The following is a 14,711-nucleotide window of genomic DNA, read 5'->3' on the forward strand; positions in this document are numbered from 1 at the left end:
ATTAAACCCCTTGTTTCCCTTCTCAATTATGTCACCACCTTGCCCTCTAGAGAAAAATTCACTGCTGTGAATTTTATGATAATATATCTTGCTTTTCTTTATCATTTTACTACTATTATGCCTTTCTAAATGGTATAGTAGTCTTTCCTGGGTTTGAAATTTACATTTACATCAGTGTAATCATACAGTATATATGCTTGTAGGTCTTGCTGAAGATTTGTCCATGTTGTTGCAGGTAGTTGGCCGTTGCATTTTCATTTTCATTGCTATGCATAATTATGTTATATGAAAACATCAAATTTTATTTATACATTTTATTGTTGCTGGACCTTTGGGTTGTTTCCAGTGTGGATTACCTGAAAAGGATATTCTGACCATCAGATTTGTGAGATCTCTTGTGAATTTCTTTTCTTTTTTAAGAATATCTATTAATATTAGACAAGGAAGAAGAACCTCCTGCTGTTTGAAAGCAGGAGTGGGATCTTGCTCAGGAACCAGGATCCAGACTGAGTGTCCAGAAGCCCGTTGTTGCCGCTCATGCCTCGCCAAGAGGCAGGTGGCTGTCCAAGTGCCTCAAGGTGATGGGAATATTCCTTCCCAGGGATGTATGGACCAGCTCCTCAATTTTATCCACCACTTTGCTAGTGATGTCTATGGGTCAAAGAGCAGAAAGCTTGACCTTACAAACAGTTCCTCATGTTTAGAAGAGAATGAGTCTCTCTTGGGTACATTTCTACCAAAGTGACCAGATAGAAAGGAGGCAGTAAAGTCTCCCTTGACTTTCCCCCAATATCCTTCTGGCTCTGGTAATCCAGGTTCCCCACTCAGGCAAGGCAACCTGATAAATTTCCCGATCAGGCGCTCAGGGCGCGGGAGGCGGGCTGTTCTCGCGATGCTGGGCACGCTGAGCCGCCTACGCGTGAGGTCTGGGCGGGAGGTCCGCGCGCGGAAGGGGTCCCGGCTGCTGCTGCTGCTCCCCACGCGGGCGCAAGACCCGCCACGACCCGCCAGCGAAGTCCAAGGTCGGGCGCGTGGCGACCCCGCCACCGGTGGATCCTGTGGAGTCTTTCGTGCTGACGAAGCGTGGCAGTACTGCCAGACAGTACGCGCCCTCAGGCTGGAGTTCGAGGTGCGTAAGAAGGTGCACGAGGCCCGGACCCGGGGCCTGGCAGGGCACAAGGCGCTGGAGAATGCCACCGAGCACCACGAGCTCATGGCCAGGAACCAGGCAGAGAACTGGCTGCTGCACGAGCTGCGGAAAGCCCGGCTGCGGCAAGAGGCACCGGAGTAGGAGCGGCGGCATGCCGAGGAGGAGGCCCAGTGGGCCGGAGAGGCGCAGGCCTGGGCGCAGCTCGAGGAGTGGGAAGCGCTGCAGCTGCAGGAGGAGGCAAAAAACTTCACCACCTGAGAGAACCTGAGGCACAGGTGGAAGAAACATTGAAATTCCTCAAAGAGCTACAACTGGGCCATCACCAGAGAGGGGCTGATGATCAGGCCACAGCACCAGGGCTCCTGAGGGCCCTGGAAGGACAGTGCCCACCCAGGGACCATGTGTGTATGGAGGTAGGAGGGTTGGGCCTGATCTGGAATTAAGCAGTTGGTATTTCTTATGAAGGAGGCTCAACCTGTTCCAGTGCAGCCCTCACTTTGAGGCCTCTGCACCCATCACGTAGTCAAATTTCTACACACACAGTGCCTTTTTCTGCACCCTTGTACAGCTCTCAGCACAGCACCAGACCTTAGAAGTTTACATCTCACAGAGAAGCAGATTGGGCCATAGTCCCTTCTAACAGCCAGGTTATCTCCTGAGTATCATCAAGGGCAGTAGTTGGCAAATTGCAGTCCCTGGGCCAAATCTGGGCTGTTGCCTTTTTTTTGTAAAGTATATTGGAACATACACGCATACACACACAAAAATTCCCAAGCAGATGAGTCCTTTATGTCCACACGCGCGTGCGAGCACACGCACACACACGCACACATACACATATACACATATAAAGTGAAAATCTAAGATTGAGTCAAGGAGAGCTGTTTTTGCTCATCTGGCCATCATGACAGTATTTCCCAGTGAGTGTCTTTGAACTAAGCGTATTTTATTTTTAACAGAAGCACCTCTCACGCCCACTTATTAGGTCTTGTTTTGACTATTTTAGCCCCATTGTATTCAGGTCATGACTTTTATGACCAAGTAGAAGGCAATGAACCTTGTGTTGAAGATCCCATGTTAGAGTTTGGCAGATCAGAATCCTGCCTTGGGTAGGCCTCTTCTGAGCTGAGTAACCTGGAGCCAGTTACTTACCCCTTCTGAACCTCAGTTTCCCCTTAGGTAAAGAAAAGAATAAGAAAACTTACTTTGCAGGTAGGTCAAATTAAGTGCAAAAACGTATGTAAAGCATTTAACATGGTTCCTGACACAAGAGGGTAAACTAATAAATGATGAAGTTTATTATTGTTTATATTAAAAATGCAATAACTGATCTAGTAGTCCTTTAAGCCTATGGTCAGACATTGTTAAATATGTTTTAGAATACAACTATAAAAATCATTCTGTGACTTTTAGCATTTTATATTTCCTGTGCTAATTTGAGTTCATAGTGGAATTAAAAATGGTGTCCAGAATCAGTGAAAGATTTTGTGTTGTTCTCACTTATGATTATAAAGCAGAGCAAACTTATATCTCTTTCCATCAGGTTTATAATTGGAGATTTGTTGGATTCTGAAAATGACATCTTTGAGCAGCCCAAAGAATGGGACCCTCATGGATCAGAAGAGCCACAGAAGGCCTTTGACCATGGGACAGAGCTCATCCCATGGTATGTGCTGTCCATCCAAGCTGATGTGCACCAGTTCCTGCTGCAGGGTGCCACAGTCATCCACTATGACCAGGACACGCACCTCTCTGCCCGCTGTTTCCTCCAGCTTCAGCCTGACAATAGCACCTTGACCTGGATAAAGCCCGCCACTGCCTCCCCAGCCAGTGCTAAAGCAAAACTTGGTGTACTTACTAATACATCTGAACCTGGCAAATTCCCGTTACTGGGCAATGCTGGATTAAGTGGCCTGGCGGAGGGAGTCTTGGATCTGTTTTCAGCAAAGGCTGTGTACATGGGACACCCTAGCATTGATATACACACTGTGTGTGTTCAGAACAAACTGAGTAACATGTCTCTCTCAGAGACTGGTGTGACACTGCTCTATGGGCTTCAAACCACGGACAATAGATTATTGCACTTTGTGGCACCAAAGCACACAGCTAAAATGCTCTTCAGCGGACTGTTGGAACTCACGAGAGCTGTGAGAAAGATGAGGAAGTTCCCTGACCAAAGACAACAGTGGCTGCGGAAGCAATACGTCAGCCTCTATCAGGTAAGGGATACAGCCTTCTCTCTCTCCTCAGTAGCATAATTCTCAAGATATAAATCTTATAGAAACACTTGGCAACTAGACTGCCAGGGTTCATTCTCCCAGCACTGTTACTTACTACCTGAGTGATGTTGGACAGCTTTTACTTAACCTCTCTGTGCCTCAATTTCAAATGTATAAAATGAGAATAATAATGATACCTATTCATAGGCTGGCTGTGATGTTTAACTGAGTTAATATGTGTAAAGCCAGAAGGTAAATTCATATGTATAAAGAATAGTGTCTGGCGCCTAGTAGGTCCTATTATTGTTCTGTGTGAGAACAGTGACACTGTCACTGTACTTCTGATGACTGGAAAGAAACAAGTTAATATAAGCATTTGCATTTACTCAGAGTGAAAATGGAAAGCACTGTAATCTGAGTGATTTTATTATTAATTAGGGATACACTGGAAACCTTCTCTTTGGAGATTGAAATCCTGTATCATCACTAATACACTATATGACTCTCAGTGTTATTTAACTCACTGTGTACAGCTGCCTAACTGTAACTTCTAAGGTTAAAAGGAACTTTCCCAAATGCGAAATAAACTCATACCTATAATTCTTCCAAACCAAATTTGTGGTGGCAGCAGCCCATAGGAGGCAGTTTCTCATAGTCTCGACTTAATCTGAATTTTTCATTAACCCTAAATTATCAGTAAATTTAACTTTAATGCTGAGGGTGGCAGCAGGGCTGGGCTGCAGGAGGTGGTGAGAAGAGATACAGGCATAACCAGAGTAGCACACTTGTGGAGGGAGAAGGCAGAGGTTGTTTGGAAATTGAGTCATAAACCCTGCTACAAGGTGACCCTGTTGGTGGGATTGTCAAATGAGTTGTACAAGGTATTCAGTTTTTGTTATGCTTTTCTGTCTTTGGGGGAAAAATTATCTTTTCTACCAGTGTCACAGAGCAAATAGAACTATTACTCAAATGACTGATTTCATGTTCTTTTTGCCATTCTGGCATGTTTCTGACAAGTAAAAATGTTTTGCCCTCTGTGATGTTAGCAGAGGCACATATCAGCCCCTTCTCTCCCCTTTCCCCACATCCATGCAGTATTTATGAATAGAAATCATATCCTAAATAACTAACTCGATTAATTAATAAGCCCATTGGCCTGTATACACGATTATACTGCACAGCATGAAGCCAGTTTTAGTTAACTCATCTGAAATGGAAACCAAGATACCTGCTTCCTGTCTGCTCCACAGGGAGCTCTCTGTGCCCTCAGCTGCTTGGAAGAGCTATTGTGAATACTGATTTTCAATTACAGTCATTTGTCGGCTTTCTAGAATCATGAAAATCATTCAACCTGGGCATAAACCAAAGTCTTTGAGCTCCATTACAATCACTGTCACAAAGCCTATGTGGTTTATTTGCTCCATTTGTTTCCTTCCCAATCTTATAGCACAAAGTAACTGAATTAACATCTAAGGTCTACTTAGTTTCTCATTTACCCTGGCAACCTTCAGTTTCTGCTGAAGGAGGTACCAGCTGAGACCATGAGCAATGGATGGGATGAGAAGAGGTGGGAGGTGCTACTGGAGCAGAGACAGAGGCAGTCTCCAGGAGCAGACGCAGTCCGACGCAGTCCTACGCAGTTGCAAACTCAGCTACACCCCTCCTTTTTTCCCAGCCCATGTCCCTCCACCCCTGCGTGGAACTGAGTGTAAATGTGAAACAGCTCCAGATACCTCAGCGACTTCTGAAAACATACGTGATGTTCTTCCTCAGAACAATGAACTCCATAAGCTACCTAGGGAGATAGGCAACAGTCTTAAACACTCAAGATTTCTCTCTCTCTCTCTCTCTCTTTTTTTTTTTTTTAAGTGAAAAAGATCAACGGACTGCTCATTTTCCCATCATATAGAGCAGTTCCCGAATTGACTCAGGGAATATCAAAAAGATGCTAATTTGGTACTTGGAGAACAAAAGGTCAAATAGGCATCATGCTAAATGCCTCTCTTGGTGACTTATAATAGTCACATTTAAGACTCTGAGAAGTCCAAGTACAAAAGAAACCCACTTAAATGTATCTATAAATTAAAGAAATGAATGAAAAATCCTGATTTCTTCCAGACTTCCATTAACAGCCCTATAAGAGTATTTCTTAATCCCCAGTTTGGGAAGAACTTATGTAGAAAATAATTTTTCTGACATTGGAGTCCTCTTGTATGATGAAATGCATGCGCACTTTCAAACACAAGTATTTTAGTAGTAGTAAATTGGTCTAATGGAAATAGTAACAGAAGATAAAGCAAAAGACAAGAAGAAATAGTAACATTTGTAATGAAGCCTAGGAATACAGGAAAGTAAAAGAAAGTAAACTGCAGAGATTTGATGTGGAATATGGAGGAAAGACTGGTATCATGAGCTTTGGCTTAAAAGTTATCATAGGCAGAGTTGAGAACCCATATATTTGGGAAGATCTGAGAAGCTGAGAAGGTTAAACAGGATTATCAATAAATTTTAGTTGCAAGCAACAGAAACAGATTCTGGCCATCTTCAAGGGAAAAAAGGGATTTTTTTGAAGGATTAGATTAGTTTAACAGTCTTCAAGATATCATATACAAAGATATGCCTAAACGTAAAAGTGTATGAATATTTTTTAAGGAATCAATTTCTTAATCGTCAGCTTCCACAGGAACTGTTTTCTAAAACTGAGACTGTACTTCCACTCACAATACTCCTTCTCCCAAGCTAAAAATAGAAGGTACATCTTTCATCCATCCCAAACAAGTTTATTGTTTTGTATAAAACGGAAGATTCATACTACATATTAGTTCCCAGAAAGTCTCCTTTAAAGATTAAACAAAGACATCCTGCCTTTTCCAGTCCTAAAATATTTCCATTAAAAGTAAAGGTTGGCCCATGTTGGGATGTTCTTAATTTAGAAAAACCAAAGCAGTAAAGGCTGATTCTTTTATATGTACATTATAATGGATCTATTAATTTCTTTATTAAAGATTTTATTTTTTTAGAGCAGTTTTACACTAAGTTAGAAGGAAGGTACAGAGAATTCCTATAAACCTCTTGCCCACCACACATGCAGAGCCTCCCCGATCATCAACATCACTCACCAGAATGGTACATTTTTTACAAAGGATGAACCTACATTGACACATCATAATTACCCAAAGTCCATAGTTTACCTTAGAGTTCACTCTTGGCGTTGTACCTTCTGTGGGTTTGTACAAATATACGATGGCATGCGGCCATCATTATCATATGGAGCATTTTCACTGCCCTGAAAATCCTCTGTGCTCTACCTGTTCATCCCTTCCCCGACCCCACCCTACTCTCCCTGAGGCCCCTGCAACCACTGGTCTTTTTATTGTCTCCATGGTTTTTCCTTTTTCAGAATGTCATACAGTTGGAATCATACAAAATGTAGCCTTCTCAGATTGGCCTCTTTCATTTAGTAATATGCATTTAAGTTTCCTCCATGTCTTCTTGTGGCTTGATAGCTCATTTCTTTTTAGTGCTGAGTAATATTCCATTGTCTTAGTGGACCACAGTTTATTCATCCATTCACCTACTGAAGGATTTCTTAGTTGCCTCTAAGTTTTGGTAATTATGAATAAAGCTGCTACATCTTCAGGTTTTTGTGTGGACATAAGTTTTCAACTCACTTGGGTAAATACCGAGCAATGTGATTGCTAGATCGTAAGTAAAAGTATATTTAATTTTGTAAAAAACCACCAAACTGCCTTCTGAAGTAGCTGTACCATTTTGCATTCCCACTAGTAATGGATGAGAGTTTGTTGCTCCACATCCTCACCAGCATTTGGTGTTGTCAGTGTTCTCAATTTTGGTGATTCTAATAGATGTGTAGTGGTATCGCATTTTATTTTGCAGTTGCCTAATGACATATGATGTGGAACATTTTTTCATATGCTTGTTTGTTATCTGTATATCTTCTTTGGTGACGTGTCTGTTAAGGTCTTTGGCCCGTTTTTTAAATCAGGTTGTTTGTTTTCCTATTGTTGAATTTTAAGACTTCTTTGTATATTTTGGATAACAAACCTTTATCAGATGTTTCTTTTGCAGATCTTTTCTCCCCATCTATGGCTGGTCTTCTAACTATCTTGACAATGTCTTTTGCGGAGCAGAACTTTTAAATTTGAATGAGAGGATCTAATAAATGTTTAAAGATGCGTTAGTTAAAACCCATAGAAAAAAATTTTACAAGATTTCTTTCAGATTCGTAGTATGGTTAAAACCTATTTATGAAATTGTATCATGAAATGTTTATTCCACTTTGGCGTCATTTGTAGTGACTTGTTAACAGGGACTCTCTGCAGCAGGCCTACATCAAGTGGAATCATCTCCAGCCATTTTCATTCTCCAGGTCTCTGCATTCAGGATTCATTTTCCAGGGAGGGATAGTCTGATTGGCTTATTTGGATTCTGTGCCAACCATTGGTCAAGGAAGGATGTTCCACCTCGATTGAGAGACCCAAGACTGCATCCAGTGAAAAAGAAATAAAGCAAAATTGGAGTTTGGTTAGAGAAAAGAGAAATGATCCATGGACAGGCATAAATCACAGATACCCACAACGAAAGGTCACCAAAAGGTTTCATCAAGTATCATTCAAAAGATCATCAAGTATCCAAGTTACTCAGCATCCTAGAGTCCATAACAGGATGTAGGAAGTGGGAAGTCATGACTTGAGTAATAAAATCAATTAATTTTAAAAGGTACCTTTTCTGCAGCCTGTGAAGTATCATCAATATTGTCTTTAATTCATATGTGACTTTTTACAGTTTTATTGACTGGCTTTCCTGACTTATAGGGAGAATTGTTGACCACTGTTTACTTAGTGAATCCCTGCAGATACTCAGTGAATGTTACATGCAGTTTCTTACAAGAAGTAGCTACTGTAAACCATCACCTACCCACTCTTTGCTGCTCACAACGTCATAATATGCATGGAATTCTGAGTCCCCTGGGCTCTCTACCCTTGGATATCAGTCACTCAAAAGGATGGCAGCTCAGCTATTTGAGGTGCTCCCAGAGCTCTTCAAAGTGATCTGTATGTACTCCACCTACTCTCAATTCAGGTCAGCCTGTCCCAATCATCAAGCTAGGTGAAAATATACCTGGAGTGATGCAGTAACAAATAGAACTTGATTTTACTTAAATTGATTTACACACACACACACACACACACACACACACACCTTGCAAGTCCTCCAAAACCCTAATTTGCAAAGTTCATCTTAATGAATTTTCCTACAGTAATAATTCTGGAATGTAACCTCTGAAACTGGGAAGGGAGATTTTTTTGTTAACCCCAGCTGAACATGGCCCTATTAAAGTACGTCTCTGAAACTCAGCGGGATGTGAGCAGGACAACAGAGGACTTGGTTAAGTCCCCAGCGGAGAGTCCTGACAGTTAGAAAACAGAGCCACTTGGGTGGCCAGGTCATTATTCTTTGGTGACTGCCTGTGCTCTTCCACGTCTGGGAATATACTGGAAGCTGTTAATATATTTAATATATTTACTTCCCTATTGCTTGCTTTTCCCTTATGTGTTCAGAATGTGGTTCTTTTACAGGAGGATGGACGATATGAAGGCCCAACTTTGGCTCATGCTGTGGAGTTGTTTGGCGGCAGACGATGGAGTACTCGAAACCCCAGTCCCGGGACATCAGCAAAGAGTGCCGAGAAGCCCAGCATGCAGAGAAACAACACCTTAGGGATAAGCACCACCAAGAAAAAGAAGAAAATCCTTATGAGGGTAGAGTGTTACTTGTTTATTAAGCATTAAACCCAATCATCTGGCTTGTTCAGGGAAGCACATGGAGCCCTGGGTTCAGGCTCCAAGTTGGTGGGCAAGGAAGGCTAGACAGGAACAGGGATCAGATTATGAAGGTCTTAGAGGACCAAACTTCTAGAACTCAATTTAAAATATGTTATCAAGAGAAGCAACCTAGGCATCCATCCACAAAGAAAGGATGAAGACAAGGTGGTATATATATATACAGTGGAATATTATTCAGCCTTAAAAAAGAGAGGGAACTCCTGTCATGGGCTATAACATGGGTGAACCTTAAGGACATTATCCTAAGTGAAATAAACCAGTCACAAAAGGACAAATACTGCCTGGCTCCACTTATAGGTATGAGATACCTACAGTGGTCACTTAGAAAATAGAATGGTGGTCCCTACTGAGAGGAAGAAGAAAGGAGAGTTGTTCAGTGGGTGTAGAGTATCAGTTTTGCAAGAAGGAAAAGTTCTAGAGATCTCTCTGCACAAGGTATAAATAGTTAGCTCTCTACCGTACACTTAAAAATGGTCAAGATGATAAATTTTACATTATATTTTAACCATGATAAATATGTATATGTATCACTATATATTATACATTATTTATATTATCACCATAACACAATAATATATTTTCTTCATAGTTAGCTAGAAAAAGTCCCACTCTTTGCATACAGGAGGCTGTTGATACCTAAGTCGAACTCTGCTCCATAATTCTGTCTCTACAAAGATACCAGGGGTCTTATGCCCCCTCCCCAGAGGAGTGCTGCGTTATAGTGAAGAACAAATGGAATAATATAACATAGGAATACCTGGTCGGCCTTCACACAGGTCTTTACTGGTTTCTCCAGGGGGAGGCAGTATTGAAAGAGGGTCAGTCAGAAAAGAGGGGGCTGCCTGAACTAAAGCAATGATGGAGAGAAATACAGAATGAGAAACATAGTGAGTTTTGTGTCCCCAGGGTGAGAGTGGAGAGGCCACCGACGATGAGATGGGCACCCGGAAAGCCAAGACACACAAAGAGTGTCGGAGCCGGAGTGGTTCTGATCCTCAAGACATTAATGAACAAGAAGAATCAGGTAAAGCAGCATATCCTCATCTGAGATTTCTTTTTTTATGTTATGGGAAAAATATATGCATTTCGTTTTAAATTGTGATGTAGGTATTGTGTAATATATTATGTAAGTAATCTTGTTAAATACACTTACCTGTGTTTTTAAGTGGATGATGGAAGCCAAGAGGTATTTCTGCAGACACAGGTTTGCAAAAACAAGTGTGCTTAGTAGAAAAGTCTCATTCACTTACTTGCTGTTATTGACAAGGAATATTAGACATAGAAGATACAATTTGATGGATTAAATCAGAGATTCTTAACCCCTGGTTGGATATTAGGGCTTTAAAAAAGATCTGGATTCCCTGGCCACATCCCAGCCCAACTGATTCAGATGCTCTCTGGCTGGGACCTAGACATCTATGTACTTTTTAAGCTCCCCAGATTATCCACTTAACAACTTACGTTAGGGCTAGAACTAATTGTTACTCTTGTTTGCTCAACTTAAATCTTGTGTTCTCTCCATGTGGAATAGTATAAAATTTAGAAACACACATAGGTATTATTGTGAAAAGGTCCTTATAAAATAATGCCAGATGAAAAAATTGAATAGGATATAGCACATGGTGTGTTACTATTTTGTGAACCATCAGTATGTGTGAGTCAGAATCAGCTATAATATTAACTTGTATTATAATAGCACTGCATTTTTGCTTTCTTTACATTGAAATCATGAATACAGTACGATTTTAAAATTCTAGGCATGTAATTACATATGGCTTGTGACCTGACTGGCACTCACTGGGTAGAATATTTTTATAAGTTCTATTGCTTAGAAATTAGCCATAGTTATTATCATAACTTCAGATAAAATTGATTTCTTGAAGTATGTACACAGTTGAGTTTGTGTGGTGTTTCTTTTTTTTTAAAAAAAGGAAAGTGAGCAAGAGAGAAATAACCATAGTTTATTTGCCACCAATTTCTTTCAAATTTTCAACTATTGTAGTTTTATCGTAAGCAGAAGCTAAACTGCATATATAAGCATCATAGACAAAAAAATTAGTACTTATTTTGTATTATTGTCAGCCTAAAGTACATATCCCAGGAAGGGAGATCATAGCCAACTGTTATTACTATTGAGTTTGGTTTTGGTTTTTTAATTTTTAATTTTTGATGCTTAACATAGGTTGGGATCTTTAGGAAGGAAAAATTTTGAAATGATCATCAATAATACTTCAAATTAGAAATATTTTATTTAATTTTCTGAGATTAAATACAGTTGTTTTAATTATGTGTGTGTATATATATATATGATGACTCTGATAGGTTACCTAGGATGAGAACCCACCAGAATATTTCGATGCTTCTTGTACAGAACTTGCCCGTGTAGATTGAGTTCCTCAGACATTCAAAAGCATCTTTTTAATTTGATTTCTGATAGAAAATAAAATTGGAGTCATTGTCTGTTTTCTGTCTCCCTCTGTCACAGAGGCAAACGCCACCATGAGCCCTCCTAACCTTCTCCCTTCCAGAAGAGCCCACTCTTTGACCACGGCCGGGTCCCCTAACTTGGCTGCCGGGACATCATCTCCCATCAGGCCAGTGTCCTCCCCTGTGCTGTCTTCTTCAAACAAGAGCCCGTCCAGGTGGGGCCTTAACATGATAAAACAGAAGGACACTTCACATCATTCAGATTGTGTAGAAGGGTGTCTTCTTCCAGTGCTCTTTGGAAAGACTGTCTACTTTTGAGTTAACAATCACATTAAAACTAAAAAACCCAGCTTTTTAAAATGCTCCTAACTTTCCTGATTTGGTACTCCTACCGTCTCATATTACTATAATTGCTTCCAAGTTTTTGACAGACCAACCCTTCAGAGGTCAGTAGCAGTAATAAAACCTGAGCTGTGAGTCAGTAATCTGAACTGTCTAATGTATATACAGTGCTGGCCGTAGAAAATGAAATTTAAGGTGGCTATTTAAATTCAAATTTAAATTAATAATTAAAATCAAATAAAATTTAAAATTCAGTTCCCCAGTCACACTAGCCACATTAAAAGTGTTCCACAGCTAACAGTGGCTTTTGGCTGCTGTACTGAACTGTGCAGATAAAGAACATTTCTATCACTGTAGAAAGTTCTGTTGGATAACACTGCTCTAAATGAAGAATAAATAAAATTTTAATGTAAGCAGCTTGACCCTTTGCTAATGGTCAAAATATATTTAACACTTTTATCACGTATAAGATAATATATAGAGAAATGGAGAAATGAATTATTACAGCAAGTTGGGGATATTTAGGTATAATTCTAAAACTGGTATTGTCGTAAATTATTTTATAAGGTACATGCAAATTATAGATTTGAAACAACAGCTGCTCTCCCAGAAGAAATAATATTAAAATGAAACCCTTTCAAAGGAATCAGAATGCCATACCATCTCCCTCAACCCAACACTCAAGTTAAAGAAATGCTAAGGTTCTAGACAGACCCATGATAAGACAGACACTCTTTACTTCGTCAAGCAGACGAATGGGAGGAGGAAACGGGTCTATACAGATACTGACTTTAGAAACGTTAATTTCACTTACGTAAACACACACACTACACACGCAGTCTGTCTCGCTCTGCCTCCCTCCCTGTCTGCCTCTCCTCTGGGAAGCCTGCTATAGATAAGAACCTACAGTAAACAGTCTTTTTAACTGGAAGCATCCTTTCGCAATGTGAATAATGAATATAATTTCCACACTTGGTGAAACTGGGTCAAAGACACATGGGAATTCTTTTTACCACTCTTGCAACTCTTCTGTAAATTTAGGTTTGTAACAAAATTAAAAGCTACCAAGAATCAGAATTCTTTACAGTGTGTTTCAGCCTATACAGTGTCGGGGTAGATAGCCAGAATACTTGGATTAAGCATCTTTTCCCTTTATTTCAATCACTCAGAAGCGGGAAAAGGAAAGACAAGGTAAGGGAGGAAAATCCTTTCAAAAGGTAGAAGTAGAGAAACTAGCATGCCGGATACAAGATCGCAGGACCCCGCGGCAGGAGGACAGGGGGCTGTGCCCACCAGATGTTCTAAACCAGAGAGGACAAGGCAGGAGAAGAGAAGTCAACCCAAATGCTTGTCAAAGAGAAAGCAAGACAGCCCTAGGCAGGGAACCAGTGGACAGTTTCCTAAAGTCAGAGGGCATTGGGTGCCTACAGACAGTGGCTGAACTTAGAACCAGAAGGAAGACAAGCAGGGAACGTACTTGTTTAAAGGCAAGTAATACGTCACATTGTCATCAGACCTTTCCTTCTTCCTGAACGTCCACCCTATTTCTCATACCACACTGGGGATCACAGCCCAAGCCAACAAAGTACTATGAATCTATCTATTTATAATAGTCCTCTGTTAATGGGGGTGACCTTCAGATGTTAACACAAAATAATTTTATATAATAAACGTTGTTAGCAGAACTGAGAAAAAACTAGCTATTCATTACAATATTCTCTCTACTTTCATATATATTTGAAATATTTTAAAAATAAAAAATAAAATAAAGGACAAAAACGAAAACGAAAAAAAAAAAGATCCTGTTCATTGATTTGACTAAAAACCAGTCAAAACATTTCTCATACTCTCCTCCCAGGGAACCAGTGTAGAAAATTTAAAATGTTGTGAAACAGCTAGACTGAAGTTTTAACCCAGTTGACCGATATTTTTATATTAAATAGATACAGTCTTGGCAGGTGCAAATATAATTCTAGGCAGAGTTGGCCTCTTTCCATCCTTCATATTTTTGTGACTCACATTTTCCATTAATATTAAAAGCCCTTCCTTGTTTTCATTTAAGAACTGGTTAAGAAAAGAAAAAGAGAAGACACTGATACATTCAAGATTTTCTTCTTAAATGCATTTCTGTAATTTAGAATATAGGAAAGAACATGCATAATTTACCATAGGTCACGATTTAGTCATTTGGAGCTCTTTTTTTAAACAACTTTTCTTCAAAGCCGCTGAATTTATGTGGTTTTTCTTCCCTCCCATTGACCTGTGATTTCAAAGAACTGTTTTGATTAGCAGAGGAATATTAACGTCAACCTTGTGCCCTTATTAGATAGGCTGTAAACATTAAGTAGTTTCAGTGTAAAATGTTTTATCTCCTCTGACACAATACAGATTAATTTTGAGAGAAATGAGAGTCTGGAAAAGAAGCTAAACCTTTAATGACTCGTGGTCCATCTTTGTGCTCATATTGCTAATCAGAAACTGTCTCTCGGGGCAGAATGACAAACGTGGCCCCTGTTCTGCCCATTAAGGCCATGTCTTTGTTGCAGTGCTTGGAGCAGTAGCAGCTGGCATGGGCGGATCAAAGGAGGAATGAAGGGCTTTCAGAGTTTCATGGTTTCAGACAGCAACATGAGCTTTGTGGAGTTCGTTGAGCTGTTCAAGTCATTCAGGTATGACCGATTTTCTTCTTAGCCTTTCTCTTCTTGC

At 40.2% G+C, this 14,711-nt stretch overlaps 1 protein-coding gene and 1 pseudogene across 1 annotated transcript in view; both read left to right on the forward strand.

Annotated features, from left to right (window-relative positions):
- The window catches only part of PLCE1 (phospholipase C epsilon 1), a 299,846-nt gene that overhangs the window by 226,322 nt on the left and 58,813 nt on the right, over positions 1–14,711 (forward strand). Inside the window, exons 8-12 of the mRNA XM_072971645.1 lie at positions 2,694–3,369; positions 8,970–9,152; positions 10,143–10,260; positions 11,722–11,878; positions 14,552–14,674. Of these exons, the coding sequence (XP_072827746.1) occupies positions 2,694–3,369; positions 8,970–9,152; positions 10,143–10,260; positions 11,722–11,878; positions 14,552–14,674 (1,257 nt within the window). The remainder of the gene's footprint in view (positions 1–2,693; positions 3,370–8,969; positions 9,153–10,142; positions 10,261–11,721; positions 11,879–14,551; positions 14,675–14,711) is intronic.
- On the forward strand, positions 538–1,516 carry LOC102531311 (small ribosomal subunit protein mS26 pseudogene; annotated as a pseudogene).

Source organism: Vicugna pacos, chromosome 11 (genome assembly GCF_048564905.1).
Source record: "Vicugna pacos chromosome 11, VicPac4, whole genome shotgun sequence".
NCBI lineage: Eukaryota > Metazoa > Chordata > Mammalia > Artiodactyla > Camelidae > Vicugna > Vicugna pacos.